Here is a 19,895-nt window from a genome sequence, read left to right on the forward strand (position 1 = left end):
CCATGACTACCTTCCCTGGTACAGCCAGACTGCTCTCAAGGGGCTGCCTAGGCCACAGTCCTGGCCAGGGTGTCTGGGGGTCCCAGTCCCCCATACCCTCGTGCCTACTTGATGTCATCAGACCGTTCTGATTAATGTGGACTGGTATGTCATTGTTGCCTGAATGTAATTTTAGAATGCTTTCAAAATCAGAAAAACAAATGTTAAAGACACCCTGAAAAGTAAATGATAAGGTTTGCAAGTGAGCTGAGTCCCATCTGGACAGTGAGAGTTGTGCTGTGCTAAGAAGAGCGCCCACTGTGCCCTCTCTGGGGCTAGAGGGACACTCACGAAGGGAGGGGTGAGTAAAGCTGTAGTTGAGAGGAGGTGCACCACAAAGCTCAGGGTGAAGGTCCCCCCACCAGGCCTGGTGAGGTATGAAGAGGTGGAAGCAGGTGAGGCCTGTATCAGAGGATGAGGGCCCTGCTGTCGTAAATGGGAAATCCATTCACAGATTAATGGTTCATCTGGAGAGGGGCCTGTTAGAAAAGCCAGTATGGCTGGGTGTGGTGGTGCCTGCACCCCGGGAGGCTGAGGCTAGAGGACCACAGGTTCAAGTCCAGGCTGGGCAACTCAGTGACTTAGTGAGACCCTGTCTGAAACAAAACAAGGCCCATTTGGCCCTCTCTCTCACACATGCCCCTCACAATTTGATGCCCTGTGCTGCCTTGGAAATCTGCAGAGTCGCCCATGATAAGGCCCTCACTCCACTTTGCAGAGCCCAGGAGCCCAAGCAAGCCTTAATTCTTATAAATCCAGCTTTAATATTGTGTTTAATATTCCATAATTTCTCTTGAACCAGAAGAAGCTAGAAGCTCTTTGCAGCCGGTCTCACTGTCTAAATGGGACTCAGCTCATTTTTAAATCTTGTCATTTACTTTTTGGGATGTCTCTAACATTTGTTTTCCTGATTATAGAAGCACTGTGAACCTGAGCTACGTAAATCTTTATTTTTCATAAATTATTGAGTATGTGGTATTTAATTACAGCTGCAGAAAATGGGCCAAGAGGACATCTGCACACATCTTACAGGAGAAGCAGAGGTCCTGCAGAAGGGGTCTCTGTAGCCAGAACTGGTCCAGGCCAGAACCTCTCATCTTTGTGAGGAGGACCACAACACAGATCAGAACACAGGTTTCTCGGGTGGCAGCACAGCTGGATGCATGCCTGTCACAAGTCAGGATCGACCTTTCAAGCACTGTGGCTGGGATACATGCATGGTGTTGGCAGGAGTGGCTGGGAGGTCCTGAGGGCTGCTTCTTCTCAGAGAACAGTTCTGGGGACTCCCGTACTGTAACAGATCAAAAATCCACATTCTCCACCTCTGGAACTGTCTGCCGTTTTGTCATGGTGTGCTGGGGATGACTCCTGGCTACTCAGATACTCAACCCTGCTCATTCCGGAAGAGGCTGTGCCAGGTGCTGTGCAGAGGGTTGGCCTCCCTGCCCTGGCCACGCTCCCTGAAATGCTCCCTCTAAAAGGATTCCCATGGCTGCTCACTGTGATTTGGGCAGCAAGCACCTGTGAGTCCAAAGGTCTTCTGAGTCAGAAATCCCATACTTATAGCAAATTTTTCTACCTAGCAGCTCCAGGAATCCCACAGAGGAAGGTCACAGCGAAAACAGGCCACAGCCTTCCTGGGTGGGAGACACAGGAGCGCTCTGACTCAACTTAATGAAGCAACTGCTCCATAAATATCTGCCTTTCAGGCCACCTTCTCCTGGCTGCCAAAGTTGTCACCCAGAAGACAAACCTGATTGTGTCACTTTCCTGCCCAGAGTCCTCAGATGACTCCCTGCTGTGCTCGGCACAGGGCTTCAAACTTCTTTTTAAAGTAAAATAAAACACATTCTTCAAACTACATTCTAGACTCCAACATCACAAGCAGGTAAAAATGGTGACTTGTTTGTAAGGTCAGATTTATGATTTCAGCAGGAATCATCTAGAACACAAGTTAACTGAATGAGGGTCTTCTGTGTGTCAGGATGGGGTGAATGTCACAGCTGAATGCTGACCTAGATCTGGAGCAATATTCTGTACCTGGTGCTCTTACACCCTTAGGTGTCCACTTTAGCCTGGGCCGCACTCTCCAGGGCACAGCAGGGCCCTCACTGCAGGTCCTGGCCTGGCCCAGCCCAGTGCAGCCTGGGACTGTTCAGATGCCCCCTCCTTTCCTCCAGGCCTGCAGAAACCACTTCCCCTTAGGACCCAGCTCAAAAGCTGACTTCACCATGAGACTCTGCCACTGAGACCCTCATCCCATGAACAACTCGTGGGGCATTCAGTAAATGTCTTGTCACTCGTGTCATTGCCTGATGGGGCCATGGTCATTGCAAGGATGGAAAAGTCTTACCCATTCCCACTTCCCCATATGCGTACAATGTCTATCACACAGAGTTCTCCATTTGTCTTGGTGAAAGGGTAAATAAATAAAGGAATCGATGATATTTTAACATATAATGTGCTGCTTTTGGGGAGCTGGGAAAAATTAAAGCTTTTCATCAATGTTATCAGAGTTGTTTCTCTGAGTGAAAAGTTCAATGTGAACACAGTCTTGGGACTCTGAGGCTTACACTTGCCCCCAGCAGCTTCCCTGCAGGACCAGGTACAAGCCTCAGAGCAGAAGAAGGCTGTTCCCAGGAGTTTGGGAACAAGGCCCAGATCTGCATCATCTGTGGGAAAATAGCCTGCTCCTTCCTACACATGGTGGACAAAGGCCCATTACAAAGGGCGTTGCCATGAACTATGAACAAATGGAAGAAATTCTAGGTTAATAAAATGTAAATTTCATCCCACCCACAAAAAACTCTAGTGCAAAGACTTGTTTTTACCCCCATAACTACCTAATAAAAACAAGGAAGCATCCAAGTGTGATTTTCTCCTTTCCTCCCCTCTGCTCCTTACCCAGAATCACTCCATTGGGCTCCTCCGGGGGCTGCCATACGATCCGCACCGAGGTGAGCCGCACTTCGGGGAACACCAGCCTCACTGGGGGGCCTGGGGCTGTGGCGAAACACAGTGAGATGCAGTTCAAGAGTGGAACGTGTCCAAGTCTCCAATGAACAACTGACTTTTAGAACCTAATCCGCTCTGTGTGGCTCCCTACCAATTTTGGAAAATCACGTCATTTTGGATCCTGCCCATCTTCCAAGTCCTGAAAGCATTGCTCATGAACTATGCTAGGAACAGTGGGAGCACAGATAGCACCCTGTGAAGCTAACAGAGCGTCCATCAAGTTGGAAGTAAAGACCCCACTACTCTGAGCTCAGATTCTCTGCTGGGGATGAGCTCTGCAGAGCAGTGTCCGACAAGGTGGCCTCAAGTCCCTTCCACTCAGAATGGAAGTCACAGCTGCTGATGAAACAGCATGCTGGCATCAGTGCTTTTCCTCTTGTGCATGTCACCCCCCTCCTGCCTTGTCCTGAACACTGAAGAGTTGATACACACAAATGCAGAAAATAATTATTTTGGGTAGTTTGGCACACCAATAATTCACAAAGCAGCCTTGTATTGCACAGCCACTGAGTAATAGAGCCGTGGCCCTTCTGAAATATATTTGCTTAAGCGCATAGGCCAGGTGGTGTGTGGCAGAGTGAGACCTCACCTTGGACTCTAATTGTGTACTAGTTCCTTGGTGAGAGGCAGTGGGAACGGAGCAATGATACAGAAACAGTGGTGCGTGGAGCAGCCATTCAGGCGGCTGAATTCTGCCTCTGGGTATTATGCTGAAACAGTGTCATGAATGTGACACTGAATGTGTGTCATGAAATCTACGTTTGGGGAAAAAAAAATATCTGAAGGAGGCCCAGGGTTGGTACACATGGGAGGCACTGATCTGGGCCATGCTGAGGCTGGTCATCTGCATGACACAGAAGGGAGGGGGAGGGGCGGCATGGCTGTACTAAGTAGCAACGTGCCTTTGAGGAAGAGCAAGGATGGTGGAGCCAGTGTGGAGGACCAGTTTCTAAGATGGCCCGCACATGAGAATGTCATGCAGGTGGCAATGAAGTGATGTCTGCTTCCCCTCTCCATAAAACCCTGTTGATGCCCACTTCCTCTTTCCCCTGTTGGGTGCCTACCCTCCCTGCGGCCCTGAGCTGGGGAAGGAAACTCCCACACTTTCCAAGAACCAACAGAGAACAGTTCCTGCCCAGCGGGTGGAGGGTGTCTGGACTCATTGGTGACTTCAGAAAGATGCTTAAGGAAATCTAGAGTCATTTCCCTTCTGTCAGATGCCTTTGATCCCGAGGTAGGTGTTGTGGGGGAGATCAGTATTTTTCCCCTGACATCTTCATTACACTCTGTTTAATAATGAAAATGTAAAAGAGGTAACCTTTAAAGGTTTGACATCTGCAAAGTGGAAAAAGATATTTTCTGATGATTTAGACTTCCATAAAAACAAAGCTGCCATACGTGCTCTTAGCCTGGAATCCACAGGGGCCCAGGGACCTGGGGAGCTCTCAGGCACACTGCTCTGTACACAGGAACTGGCGATTATCTCCCATGATAAAACAGTGAGACCCACAAGTCCCAGGAGCACTGGGGCTGGTTTGTCCAGAGGGGACTTTTAGCCAAATTTGAGCAGACACCGTAAAATGAGCGGCTCAGCCCAGCCCACCTCTTCCCAGCACTGCCCACAGCAGAGTTATGATTGAAATTCGGCATAGCTTCATAATCAGGCTGTAAAAATCCACTCCAGGCTGAAATTGGCCATATAAATGCTCAGTGACTGAAAAACAATTTTGTTTTGTTTCCTTCAACTGAAAAAAAGAAGTGGTTGGAAAATTACTTTTAAAATGACCGCAATCCAAATTGTTTGGATTGGCAAAGCAAACCGGTGTGTGTGGGGTTGAGGCCAGTGTGGACACCGACGCTACACATACCATCATCTTTGGTGCGCTCAAGGATGAGGGGTGAGCTGGGGACCCCATTCCCAATGCGGGTGAACGCCAGCACCTGGAGCTCATACAGCACGAACTTGCGCAGGCCAGCCAGCAGCACAGACTGAGTGTGGTTCCCTCGAACGACGTGCGTTCTGGGCTCAGGATCCAGGTCTTTGGCCCGGTACAGGATCTGAAGCATGGACACACGAGCACAGATGGTTACGGCCCCACTGAGTATTAGAAATGGCCCCTGTGGGAGTGGCCACCTGGCTTTCCTTCCCAAGGGCAGCTTTGGCGAAGGCCTGAGAATCTAATTTGCGTGTGCTGCTGTGTGGGGAGGAAGATGATGATGAAGCGACCATACGCCAGAAGGGCGGCTTGAATTAACAGAGCCACAGCTTGGCGAGTTGGCTGCCTGGTCACCGTTTACAAGGTCTGAAACACTCAAATGTGGCTGCGCCAACCACATCCACTAACACAAGGACTCAGGCACATTCTGCTGCCGCAAAGCAGCCAGCAGCCAGTTGGTGTCCCAGTCCATGGAACTTCATTCCTGCCCCGGAAGGCTGTCGGTTCTCATGTGAGCCTCAAGGTCCATCCTCTCCGGGCCGCAGGCGCAGTAGCCAGGGTGTTCTCCTTCGGGCCCTCATCTCTCACTTAGGTCCTGCATCCTCCTTCCAAGCCCGCCCTCTCTGAGCTGCTTCCTATGACCTGTGATCTGGAAGGCCGGAGATACCGGGCTATCAGGGAGGAGTGTGAAGGTAGCCAACAAGCACTTTTCACCAAGACCCAGCAGTGTGGCATGGCATTTTTGTCCCTGAGCCTGCTCAGTAGGACTGCCAAGGACCACGACATTGCCCCATACCACGGCATGATCACGCATGTGGGGCGTCCATATATCACATTGTTACGTATTGTAGAACTGCCACATATTGTGGGATTGCCATTTGTCACAGGATTGTCATGTAGGACGGCCTGCTATGTATCATGGAGCCAGAAGCAGCAATTAGAATTGCCAGGAAAGAAGGAAGAGCAGGTTGGGGTAATCAAATAATCAATATCTGAACTGCAGAAAAGCAGAAAGGAGGCCTGCTCACAATCATGGAGCAGAGTACCAGAGAAGTAAGGCCTTCTTGGCCAAATCCACGGTGTGCCTTCTGCTGCCTGGTGGAGCTGAGTAGAGGGGTGGAGCACAGGGACAGCACCCATCACCACTGAGCGGTGCACAGGACGCAGCAGGGTCTTAAAGCATCCAGGATGTGCATGGAAGATGGAACCCTGAGAAGCTGGGACAGCTTACGGTAACATTGCCTTTGACTACCCTGGGCGTTGAGGACATGTGAACAATACACACACAAAAATGGCTACGAGCACTTAGCATGAGCAGGGAGCACTTCATAAATAACCCCTTGATTTTCAAACTGACTCTGGGTAGTGGCTGTTATTGTTATTCCATTTTACAAGTGAGGAGACAGAGGAGCAGAGTGAGAATCTGGCCGAGTGAGGGTAGATCCAGAGCCTGAGTTTGGCAGTGCGAGTCCACATTCAACTTCCAGCTCACCTTAGAATTTGGGGGTGTCTGAAAAGAAGTCCTACCAATGCCTTCTTCCCAGACTGTAACGGGCTTAGATAAGAGATGTAAAAAATCAGGTCCCCGGCCAGCGCTGCAGATCTGGGGAGGGACAGATGCAGCTGCATAACACGTACCTTATAGCCCAGGATGAGCCCATTCTGGTCCTGCTCAGGGACGGCTGCCCATGTCAGTAAAATCTGGGTAGAGCTGACGGCCTCTGCAGATACGTTTTCAGGGGCAGCTGAAGGAACTGCAAAGAATGAATTATACTGATTACCATCAAAAGTCTAAAATGCTTCTATAAGTAAATAAATAAAATTTTCACTCAAATAATCAAGTTGTCCTTGAAATAGTGATATATTCTGAGCATTTTGTAGGAATCAGATTCAACTTGCAGGAATATAACAGATATGTAAATCTCTTTAATATTAGCAACGAATTCCAAAAATCCTGGGTATTTAGAGCTCAATTTCACCTGAGTCCACCCAGCACGAAAATACGCTTAGTCTGTCTTCTGTGATAACTCATGGCCCTGGAGGTTTTTTATCTTAAATAGGAAACCTCACTCTCAGACAGATACAGCTCTGACTTCTCAGTGATGGGGACAGGAGGACTGGACAGAGGGATAAGTTATGATGTACTCAGAGAGAACAGGAGGGGAGGTCTGTCATATGCTGTCTCTGGACTGGGGGTCCTCAGAGTCCTGATCAAATTGAATCCTCCTGGTGATCCAGTGAGGCAGGTGTTGTTAACCCTGCCTACATATGGGAGGCCTGAGGCTGGAGGAGGCTCATCATTTTCTGTCTAAAGGAATATCTGACAGGGAGACAGGATGGCCTGCAGAGCCAGCCATGCAATTCCTGGCCTTTGTGCACATCAGATCATGTTTCAGCTTTTACACAATCTCTCCTCTGTTTATGTTGTCACTAATTGTTTTGAGATGTATGCCAGGATGCAGATCTAAAGTGTATAAAGGCGACAGGGAAGCCTTAGAAACAAGCACTTTATACTCTAGATAATCTCAATTGCTTTGCTAATTTTCTTATAGATCCATTTACACTTCAAAGGCAGCTCAGCCAGGAAAAAATGGACCTGGGGAAGTACTTAAGGAAGTCGGAGGATGCACTAGTTACTATAACAGGGCATGAGCAAAGGGGCCTCTGAGCCTGGGCCTTATGGTCACACTACACCAGGGCGACGAGGAGGAGGCACGCTTGAAGTTCACTGTGTCTCACAGTGGGTTTGATAGCCCAGTGCTCCCTTTCCTGGTGCCCAACACTTTGACTCAGCAGACAATCTGCAGCATTAGTTCTGAAGACATAGAAATGATGGTACTGTAAGCTCCGGCCCTGGAGGATGAAAGTATTGTTGGGAGTGGAAAGCACAGCCTACAGGGCTCCCTGACAGCGGGCTCCTCGAGTCCACTCCCGGGGGTTTTCCTGACTCTCTCCCCGGACCTGTTCATTCAATCACTCACTCACCTAGCCCTTCTTGCAGAGGCTCTGAGGGCAGCTCCATTAGCCCTGGTATGGACAGGATTGTGGGTCTGCAGTGTAATGCCGCTCTTGGCCATGGGATTGCTCCACGCTTATGTCAAAATGCACTGGCCTTTGTCAGAAGCTGAATCTTGTGGTTCTCTAAATTCCTATGTTGGAGTTCCAACCCCAGGTACCTCAAAATGTGATACACTTGAAAACATGACAGTTGAGATGCAGTCATGGAGTAGGCTATAGCTCTAATCTAACTGACCAGTGTCTTTATGGAATGGGGTAATTTGGGGACAGATGAACACAGGGACAACTTCATGGGAAGATAAGAGAGCTGCTGCCATGGGTGAAGGATGAGCAGAGACTGGAAAGGGGCTGGGGTGGAGCCTTCCTGGTACTTTTGGACCCTGGGCCTCAGACTCTGGCCTCCGGAACAGTGAGAAAATACATCTCCATCATTTCAGTCACCCACTTTGGGGTACTCTGCTAAAACACTAACATCTTTTTTATGACAGAATGCATAAAAGTCTAGAAATTTGGCAAGTTTGACCACTGCCAGTTGTTTCTGTGGGGTGGGGTAAGGAAAGAGGAAGATCTCAAGCAAGCCACAGCATGGTGGCACCCACCTTGGGCCCTCTCCTTGGCCCATTGGCATCAGACTACCTTTGGGGTAGGGCAGTGAGTGTTTCCATGACAGAGAAAAGGTACCTGTTCTCACCTGCTAGGACAGCTGCAGCAACCCTGGTTATATACTGGAAGGAAAGAATCCTGGTCAGCCCAACCTAACAGATAATCTTCTTCCCAAATATGTCAGGTGAGAATCATTCATTCTGTTGGTTACTCAACAAATGAATATCCATGTGTTTGAGCAGATATGTCACACAGAAGGAATATTGATAATTTCCAGTGTATTCACTTCTCTGAAGAGGAAGGATGTTCATCCCAGATGCCTTTCAGCTATGGCTCCTGTGACTCACGCAGGCTTCCCCAGCCTACAAGGGCGCTACCTGGGCATCTTAATGCCTCTGCAGCTGTTGCAAGGAAATGGCTTACACACATGTTTATTATATTAGAAAAGAGTAATAAGCCAGTACTTGGAAACAACTGGAATTAAAGGAGTCACTATCATTAAAGAAAAGTAAAGCTAGAATTTATCTGACTTTATTAAAATGAGAATACCAGATGTACTCTATGCCCATGACTTTAGTGTTGTGTGCTAAAACCTGTCTGTGCCTGTAAAAAGAGGCCATTGTCATGGCAACCCAATGGTCCACCTCTCAGACCTTGAACTGCTTCCTGCAGGTCAGCCTTTGAAGCTGTAAGTGCTCAATTCTCACTACAGATCCAGAAATGATTGCTGATTTTCGAAGATGTGGTAGGTAATAGGTACATCTGTCTACTGGAGAGCCAGCCAGCACCCAAAGAACCAGAGCTATCTAGTGACTTTAGCAACTCAGGCTCTGTGCTTTGAACATGCTTGAATTTCTCACACGGGGAGAGTGAGGTGGCCTGCTAGAGAAGAAAGAGAAAATGGCAGAGTTTGGGATTAAAATTTCAGCTAATTCAAATTCTAATCAGAGAAAATCTGCCATTTGGTTACCAGGTATTGTCTTAAGATTTGAAAAAGAAAAATCTCATCCATCATCTATTTTGAGAAAGATTCAACTTCTTTTCCAACATCTTAAGTTTTCAGACTTCTTAGAAACTCCCTTTCATCAACAACTCATTCCAAGTGCTTACTTTCTCCTTCTCCACCTTTCTTCTCTCCTCTACAGGAGTCTCACTGTGTAGTTCATTGCTTCTCCAGATGTAGCCTCTTTTGATTTTTGAAGCCTCATTTATCTCTATAATATATCATAAGATGTCATGGAACCTTAGAGTGTAGTTCAAAACTGTAAACATCATTTAAATGTGGCTCAAGGTGTCCTCTCCATGTTTCCAGCCATCTTTTCGAGGATTTCAGGGAACTACAGTTTTCATTGATGTGAGATTTTTATGTGGACAGTGATTGGGAGCTTTGATTACCCTTCAGCTCCCTCTCCAACCCCTCCCCTGCCCACTGGCTCCACTGTTCAGCCCCTGTGACTGTCATGCTCATCTCTCCTTTCCCCAGATAAAATGCTGAGCTGGGCCATGCAAGATAGATTTCTGTGCTGGGGATGGAGAGCACTAGATGCTACAAGGAGGAAGGGAAGCAAGAAGTCAGAATCGCTGCACTGGGTGGGGAATGGGGATCAGAGGGAGGAGCTGTCAGGTAGGAGGTTGTCAAAACTCCATCCAGAAGGTGGAGGATCAGAAGTCCTATAGGACCTGCAGCATTGGAGGAGCACTCGAATCTCCCTTGGCATGTATGTGCAGCTGGAGTCAACATTGAGAACCAGAGTTGTGCTGAAAACACCGAATCAGCCCGCTGCAGACAGATAGGTCTGCAGATGTGGTCCCGAGGTCGCCAGTCGCACTGAAAACACCGAATCCCGGCAGCAATCCACTGGACCACCCTCACCCCGCTCCTCTGGCCTCTTCTCTGTACAGCCACCTGGTTCCAGACTAAAAAGACACAGGGACACTGGACCATCAGACCACTGTGCTGGAGCTAATCAAGTCCTCAGCATTTAAAGAACTCCTGCCCAGAGGTAGGGGCTTCTGAGCTGCTGTCCCACTGCTCCTGGTCCAGAGGAAGGGGATGCCTGGCAACTATCCCTCCCGCTGCTCCCAGCCCAGAAGAAAGGGCTTTGGGGCTGCCATTCATCCTGCCGCTCCCAGCCCAGAGGTAGGGGCTTCTGAGCCAGCATCCCACTGCTCCTGGTCCAGAGGAAGGGGCTTCTGGGCCACCAAATGTTCCACCACTCCCAGCCCAGAGGAAGGGACTTTCAGGCCACCAGCCCTACCGCCACTCCCGGTCCCTGTCCCACCTCTCCCAGCTCAGAGGAGTGAGCAACGCAGATGCCAACAGTACCCCCCCGCCCCTCCCAGTCAAAATGAGAAAACATGTAAATAAGTCTCAAAACCAGACTTCCAGGTCACCTACAGCAACCCCAAAGGGAAATGAGATGGAACACTGTGATACTCAACCACCTGGACCCTCCTAGTGCAAGACATGATTAATAAATCTAGAGAGGAGCTCAGGAACATGATGGAATCCCAACATAAGAAACAAATGGAATCCATAAAACAGATGCAAATAGATTTCCAGGACATGAAAAACTCCATTGAAAGTCTACACAGCAGAATGAGCCAATGTGAGGACAAAATTTCAAATATAGAAGATAAGATTGCAATTAGTGACCAGGAAAAGAAAAATTGCTTCAAAATTATAAGGGGACATGAGAAATCAATCCAGCAGCTGCTAGATGATGCAAAAAAGAATAACATAAGACTGATTGGACTCAATGAAGAAACAGGAGAGAGTGGAGATGACATAAAAAACTCTTTGCAGAAGTAATGGCAGAAAACTTCCCAAGCAGGGGAAAAGAACTTGACATACAGATAAGTGAGGCATATAGGACTCCAAATAGCCTTGATCAAAAAAAATCTACACATAGGCATATAATTGTTAAGATTCCAGAAACACGACAGAAGAACAAAGTTCTACAAGCAGTTAGAGAAAAGAAACAAATCATATAAAAAGGAAAGCCCATCAGAATCACAGCAGACTTCTCAACACAAACCATCAAGGCAAGAAGAGCTTGGAGTGACATATTCCAAGCCCTAAACAAAACACCCTCCAACCCAGACTGATGTACCCTGCAAAACTATCTTTCCAAATTGATGGAGAAATAAGATACTTTCATGACAAAGAGCACTTTAGGAACTTTGTGAATACCAAACCAGCACTCCAGAGAATTTTACACACTATCCTAGGAACAGACATTGAGGATCACAACCCCAGGAAGCAAAGCAGAATGAATCCATCTGGCATGACAAGAAATTAAATGTAAAGGGGGAGAACCCAACAAAAAGAAAAAGTCATGGCAATGACAAGTCAATACGTTTCAGTTATAACTATCAAAGTTAATGGTCTCAATTTACCAATCAAAAGAAACAGACTGACAGAATGGGTCAAGAAGCAAAATCCAACAATAAGCTGCATACAAGAAACACAATTCAAAAGGAAACTCATAGACTGAAAGTTAAAGGGTGAAAAACAAAACTCCATGCAACAGAGACCTCCAAAAAAGCAGGAGTAGGAATCCTCTTTGCAGATCAAGTAGATTTCAAACCAACACTGACTAAGAGAGGCAAAGAAGGACACTACATCCTTGTAAAGGGAACAACCCAAGAGGAAGAGATGACAATCATAAATATCTATACACCAAACACTAGTGCGCCCAACTATATAAAACAAATACTAACAGACATGAAAAGTCATATATGCACTAATACAACAGTAGTGGGGGACCTCAACACCTCACTGTCACAAATGGATAGATCAACTAGACAAAAAATAAGTAATGAAATACTAGAACTCAATCGAACTCTTGAACAAATGAACTTAACAGATGTCTACAGAGTCTTCCACCCCACAAAATCAGAATACACATTCTTCTCAGCTGCACATGGGTCATTCTCCAAAATAGACCACATACTCACACATAGAACATGTTTAAGCAAGTGCAAAGGAATTAAAGTTATCCCCTGTATATTATCAGACCATAGTGTGATGAAATTGGAGATCCATAGCAAAAGAAACTGGAAAAATTTCATAAACACGTGGAAATTGAACAACACACTTCTGAATAACCAATGGGTCATAGAGGAAATTAAAGAAGAAATCAGACAGTTCCTTCAATTAAATGACAATGACAATACAACATATCAGAATCTATGGGACACAACGAAAGCAGTCTTATGAGGGAAATTCATAGCTGTGAATAGGCATATTAGGAAAACAGAATGAGTCCAATTAAACAACCTGATGCTAAGGCTCAAGCTTCTAGAAAAAGAAGAGCAGGACAAACCCAAAGCTCATACAAGAGACGAAATTACAAAGATCAGAGGAGAAATCAATTCAATGGAGACTAAGAGAATGATACAAAAAAAATCAATGAAGCCAAGAGTTGGTTCTTCGAAAGAATCAACAAAATTGACAAACCCTTAGCCAACCTTATCAGAAAAAGGAAAGAAAAGGCCCAAATCCATGCGATTAGGAATGAAAAGGGTGAAATTACAAAAGACCCAGCAGAAATCCAGAGGATCATCAATACCTACTTCCAGAACCTATAAGCCAATAAGATGGAAAACACAGAAAAAAATGGACAGATTCCTAGATACATATGAATTACCAAAGTTGAATGAAGAAGACCTAAAAATTCTAAACAACCCAATATCAACCAATGAAATTGAAAACATAATTTAAAACTTATCAACCAAGAAAGGCCTGGGCCCTGATGGCTTCACTGCTGAATTCTACAAGACATTTAGAGAGGAACTACTGCCACTACTGTTTAAATTCTTCAATGAAATTGAAAGGGAAGCAATACTCTCAAATTCATTCCTGGAAGCAAGCATCACCTTGATCCCCAAAGCAGAGAAAGACCCAACCGAAAAGGAGAACCATAGGCCAATCTCACTAATGAACACAGATGCAAAAATCCTTCATAAGATACTGGCAAATAGAATGCAGAAGATCATCAAGAAGGTCATACACCCTGATCAAGTGGGATTCATCCCAGGGATGCAGGGATGGTTCAATATATGAAAATCAATCAATGTAATACACTATATCAATACAGCCAAGGACAAAAACCATCTGATCATCTCCATAGATGCAGAAAAAGCATTTGACAAAATCCAACATGCATTTATGATAAAAACCCTACAAAAAATTGGAATAGATGGTCTCTACCTCAAACTGATAAAAGCCATCTATGAAAAAACCCAATAGCCAATATCATACTAAATGGTCAAAACTGAAATCCTTCACACTAAAATCAGGAACAAGACAAGGATGTCCACTATCACCACTCTTGTTCAATATACTTTTGTAAACATTAGCCACGGCAATTAGACAAGAGAAAGAAATAAAAGGAATAAAGATAGGAAATGAAGAAGTCAAATTGTCATTATTTGCAGATGACATGATACTCTATATAGAAGACCCCAAGAACTCCACCAACTCCACTTTTAGACTTAATAACCAAATTCAGTCAAGCAGCTGGATACAAGGTCAACACACAAAAATCAATAGCTTTCCTCTACATAAACAACAGACTCACTGAGAGAGAAATAGGGCAAATAATTCCTTTCAAAATAGCATCCAAAAAACTGAAATGCCTAGGAATCAACCTAACAAAAGAAATCAAAGACCTCTTCTCTGAAAACTATAGCACTCTGAAAAGAGAGAATGAAGATGATATCAGAAAATGGACAGACATTCCCTGCTCCTGGGTAGGAAGGATTAATATAGTGAAAATGGCCATAGTTCCAAAACTGCTATATAGATTCAATGCAATTCCAATTGCGATCTCAGCAGCATACTTCACGGACCTTGAGAAAACAATCCAAAAATTCATTTGGAACAAGAAGAGACCCAGAATAGCAAAAGCAATTCTAGGTCACAGAGACATGGCAGGGGGTATCACAATCCCCAACCTGCAACTATACTACAAAGCTACTGTGATAAAAACAGCATGGTACTGGCAAAGAAACAGACCTGAGGACCAGTGGAACAGATTACAAGATGCAGAAACAACGCCAGATACACTCAGCCATCTTATCTTTGATAAAGGAGCCAAACACCCTCACTGGAGGAAAGATAGCCTCTTTAATAAATGGTGCTGGAAAAACTGGCTTTCAACTTGCCAAAGATTAAAACTAGACGTATATCTCTCGCCATGCACTAAACTAAAATCGAAATGGATTAAAGATCTAAATATTAAAATAGAAATGCTGAACCAGTGGGAACAGAGGTTAGGTAGAACTCTTGAAAAGATTGGTGTAGGAAAAGATTTTATGAACAAAACCTCCCTTGCCTGTGAACTAGCACCAACAATCAACAAGTGGGATCTCTTCTTATTAAAAAGCTTCTGCACAGCAAGAGAAACCACCAGCAGTGTGAAGAGACAACCCACAATGTGGGAAAAAATCTCCACCTGCTTTTCCTCAGACAAAGGTCTACTATCTCGAATCTATAAAGAACTTAAAAAGATCAGATCTCCCAAATATAAAGACCCAATCTGAAAATGGGCATCTGAAATGAACAGACATTTCTCAGACAAGGAAGTAGAAACAACAAATAAATACATGAAAAATGTTCAACATCACTGATCATTTGAGAGATGCAAATGAAAACAACACTGAGATTCCACCTCACTCCAGAAAGAAAGGCTGCTATCATGAAATCAACCAATAACAAATGCTGGCGGGGCTGTGGGGAAAGAGGAACCCTGCTCCAATGCTGGTGGGAGTATAGACTGGTGAAACCACTGTGGAAATCAGTATGGAGATACCTCAAAGAACTAGGACTGGAAGTCCCATTTGAGCATGCTATTTCACTGCTGGGGATCTTCCCCAAAGAATTAAAAGGATGATACCACAGTGATATATGTGCACCCATGTTCATAGCAGCACAGTTTGTGGCAGCTAAAACTTGGAAACAGCCCAAATGCTCATCAACTGGAGATTGGATAAAGAAAATGTGACTTTTTTATAAAATGGAGTACCACTCAGCCATAAAAAATGAGAAATTAGAGACATTTATAGCTAAATGGATGCACATTGAAGAGATACTCTTAAGTGAAATAGGACACACATGTATAAATCCCGAATAGTTTCTCTTGTGTGAGAAACTGAAAGTGTAAATAAGGACTAAAATATATAACAGGTAATGTGAAATAGGAAGAAAAGAGGCAAAGGGGAAGGAAGTGGGAGGGCTAGGGGAAAGGAGAGAAGGGAATGGGATTAATATGAGAAAATGGAAAACTAGGAACAAAATCTTTGTAAATAGGGAGGAATGGAGGGGTTGAAGGGAGGGCTGGGCAAGGGTGAAAAATAAGAACCAAGAGAGACTATGTAAAGGTGCAAATTTCCAATGATGAATGTCATTATATTGTATACCTAAAATGTACCAATGATTAGAATGAATAATCGATAATGCAAAGTAGGAAGAAAAGGTCCAAAGGGGTAGGGATAGTGGGAGGGGCAGGGGAAAGGAAAGAAGGGAAAGGAAAAATGCTGAGAAATGGAAAAAATGGAAATAAAGTCTCTGTAAATAGGGAAGGGTAGAGGGGGTGAAGGGAGGGCTAGTAATGGGGAAAAAATAAGAACCAAGATGCATTATGTAAAGGTACAAGTTCCCAATGAGAAATATAATTGTGTTGTAAACCTAAAATTGACCAATAAAAGAATTAGAAAAACAAAAAAGCAAAAAAATTAACATTGAGAACCAGCACCTAAGGAGGAGAGATCAACTCAAAAGGGGTCCCGAGAAGCCCATAATGAAAGCACTAAACATGTCTGAAAACTGAATACTCCATATATTGAGGATCAATAACACAGTTGTTTAATTTGTGATGAAAATACTTGAACCAAAACTCTTCCCTTTCTCCCAAAGAAATGTGTTGCACTGCAGTTTCTAACTAAACAAAAAGATTCGATGTAAATCTAAAAATGAATTTTCTGTAGGTTATAACCTTCAGAAAAAAGGACAGGATGACTCATAAAGCAAAACTTCAGCTGCAAGAATGATTCTTCCTCTTGCTCAGAAACCTTCTCAATGAATTAACTATGAACACAACCACGCTTCAGTCAATAGTTCATTCTGCATGGGCTTCTTACAGTTTCCTTCCAGATACACATGAGGCAGTTAACTTAAGACAAAGCCAAATACCCTATGCTCCTCTTGCTGTGAAGTCTATTCCTCAACATTATTCTACAAAAATAAACAAAACTGCTTGAGAAAGTTAACTCAGAGTTACTGTGAAAGAGATATGTGATTATCTGAGAGAACAAAGCCAGAAAAAATAAAAAACTACTGTAGAAATAGGTTCCAATAGCTAGAAATATTTGTAGGAAACATATAGATCCAACTCAGCAATTCTGCATTGTTTTACTGCTTTTAAAGAGTATTCTTTGCAAATTACTAAAACAATGTTTTCATTTTTATTACATTTTCTTCATTTTTATATACCATGTAATTTTGTTGTTTTCTGGATGATAGCATTGAAAAATAGTGTAGCTGGGTACAAAAGTTGAGATTGATAGTCCTTTCTTTCAGCTGCTGCACGATGGTTACTCAGCCAACCTCTGGCTTTATATATCTTGAGAAACTACATAAGTCAAATTGTTGCAATTACCTTTCTGGGTTATCTATCTTTTGTTCTAACTGCTTTTACAGCTTTCTCTTTGACTTTAGTATTTTATAGTTGTACTATAATATATTTTGGTGCGGATTTATCAGGATTCATGCTTCTTTAGAGTGATAATGTCTTTCACCAACTCTGGACTTTCTCAGCAGATCTATGCACATTTTCTCCCCTTTCTATTTTGGAGTTCTATTAGATCCTCTCACTCTATTCTTGGTCATTTAATCTCTGTTCTATTTTCAATCTTTATGTTTTTGTGCTGTAGTTGAGTTATCAACTCAGATCTAGCCTCCCATTTAGTAATTCTCTCTTTAGCAGCATCTAAACTGCTTTTGCTTCAATCATAGATTTTTATTTTCAATGCCTGGGTTCTATTTGGTTCTTTCCAAATGTCAATCTAATTTAAAAATGGTATTTTTAATCTTCAAAGTTTTAATGCTTTCCTTTAATTATTCAAGACTATGATAATTTAAAAGATACTTACTATTTATTCTCTTTCAGACCAATCAAAGCCCTTGATTTTTCTTTTTAAAAAACTGTCCATGTTTACTTGTGGCAGACTATTTCCTCATGCATGTATACTTGTGATTCAGTATCGAAAGGGCTTGATTTTTACCTATGACAACCTGGCTATGACAATATTTGTCCAGAGAGAAGTTATATTTGCTTTTGTTGGCTGCACACAAAGTCTGACCTGAAATTAGCTTCCCTTCCTGTTCTCTCCCCTCCCATCCCTTGCCTTTCCTCCCTTTACATTTCCTTTCTATTTATTCTATGTTAGAGGAGAGGACAGTCCTCTACTGGCGTGTGACACATAGCTATTTCAGAAGGGTTGATGTGACAAGGTATGGGCAGTGAGGACAATCAAGGCTTTTGCCCACATGCAAAATGCACAATCTATGAAGCACACTTATTTTAATGACACTTAATCTATATAAAGTTAATCTACAGAAGGCTGAGCTTTTCTTTAGAAAATACCTTTCATGTGGTATCAATTCATCTATCATAGAATTCACCTATTTATGGCCCATAATTCACAGAGCTGTGCAGTCATTATCACAAGGAATTTTAGAACATAGCATCACCCCCAAGAGAAGCCCCACACCCTCTTCTGGGAGTGGTTGCCTTAATATCCTGAATTAACTCAAAATATATACAGCAATTTGTGTCAAATAAAAGCATCATGATGTGCCCTCATCTTCCTCAGTCACCAGATCTGGCACTGTGCAGCTTCTGGCTCTTCTCCAACATCAGAATGACTGTGAATGGTAAATATTCTGAAGCAGTTCAGGACCTCAAGTCAGCCATGACGGCACAGCTAAAGGCATTTATGAGAGATGACTTCTAGAAGTACTTCAGAAAGTGATGAGCTGGGCGTGGTGGTGGCACACATCTGTCATCCCAGCACTCAGGAGGCTGAGGCAGGAGGATTGCTGCTAGTTTCAGCCAACTTGGACAACTTAGTGAGACCCTGTCTCAAAAAACAAACAAACAAAAAGAAAGTGGCAAGAATGATAGGGTAAGTGCTTTTGAAGTGAGAGGGAAGATTTTGAAGGGCATTAATGACAATATGTCTTTTACTATAATCAATTCAAAAAGAAAATTTAAATTAACTATAATTTTTGATTATACCTTGTACCTAGCAGTGGATCTGCTGTGCGATATGGGAACTCTATGCTTGATCTTTTGAGAATCACCAGTTACTTTCCAAAGTGGCTGCACCATGTTACATTCCCGTCAGCGGCATGTAAAGTTCTAATTTCTCCACGCCCTCACCAACACTTGCTATTGTCCTTTTTTTTTCTACTTTAACAGTCTTAGGGTTATGAAGTGATACCTCATTATGGTTTTGATTTGCATTTCTGTAATGGCTAATAATACTGAGCATCTTTTCATGTGTTTATTAGCCATTTGTCTGTCTCCTCTGAGGAAATGTCTATTCAGGCATTTGCCTGATTTTTAATTGAATCATTTGTCTTTTCATTGTGAAGTAAGGAGCCTTTATGTATTCTAGATACAAGCCTCTAGTTAGATACATGATGAGAAAACATTTTCTTTCTCCATTTTCTGTATGGTATTCTGTGAAGCACAAAATTTTCATTCTGATGAACCCCGATTTGTCTATTTTTTCATTTATTGCTTGTGCTTTTGTTTCTGGAACTAAATTCCTCATTATTTCTCTTCTGGAAGTTTCTAGGATCATTCATAGAGCGCACACCCAGAACTCAAACTTGAGCCAGGCACAGGACTTGGAGATAATTTCCCTGTGCACAGTCTAGGCAGCCAGCCGGCCAACCTCTGTGGGTAGGTACCTTTAGCCTCCCTATGGAAGAACCTCGTCTTCACAAGGAGTTCAGGGCCTCAACCCACACCCCAGACTGGGGGTGACCCTCCCACTCTGCAAGGGCAACAAATCCCAAGTCCTTACAGGATGTGGACGGACTGGCTGCCCCACCTGCCCGGAATAGCCCTTGCTTCTCAGCCTTCAGTTCCCTTTACGCAGCTCACATTATTAGATTTCACGGTTTTCCTTCCAAGTACATCAATAAAGTAAAATTAAAAATTATATTTTATCCACAATTTTCTAGTTGGATATAGCAAAATTTTTTTT

General features: G+C 43.8%; 1 protein-coding gene across 1 annotated transcript in view; it reads right to left on the reverse strand.

Moving 5' to 3' along the window:
- Window positions 1-19,895, reverse strand: part of Sdk1 (sidekick cell adhesion molecule 1) — an 827,695-nt gene that overhangs the window by 95,686 nt on the left and 712,114 nt on the right. The window contains 3 exon segments of the mRNA XM_087195944.1: window positions 2,944-3,042; window positions 4,923-5,112; window positions 6,630-6,745. Of these exon segments, the coding sequence (XP_087052070.1) occupies window positions 2,944-3,042; window positions 4,923-5,112; window positions 6,630-6,745 (405 nt within the window).

The sequence above is a fragment of the Heterocephalus glaber genome, unplaced genomic scaffold, assembly GCF_053883595.1.
Source record: "Heterocephalus glaber isolate CG9 unplaced genomic scaffold, H.glaber_assembly_v1.0 deba00001610, whole genome shotgun sequence".
Classification (NCBI taxonomy): Eukaryota; Metazoa; Chordata; class Mammalia; order Rodentia; family Bathyergidae; genus Heterocephalus; species Heterocephalus glaber.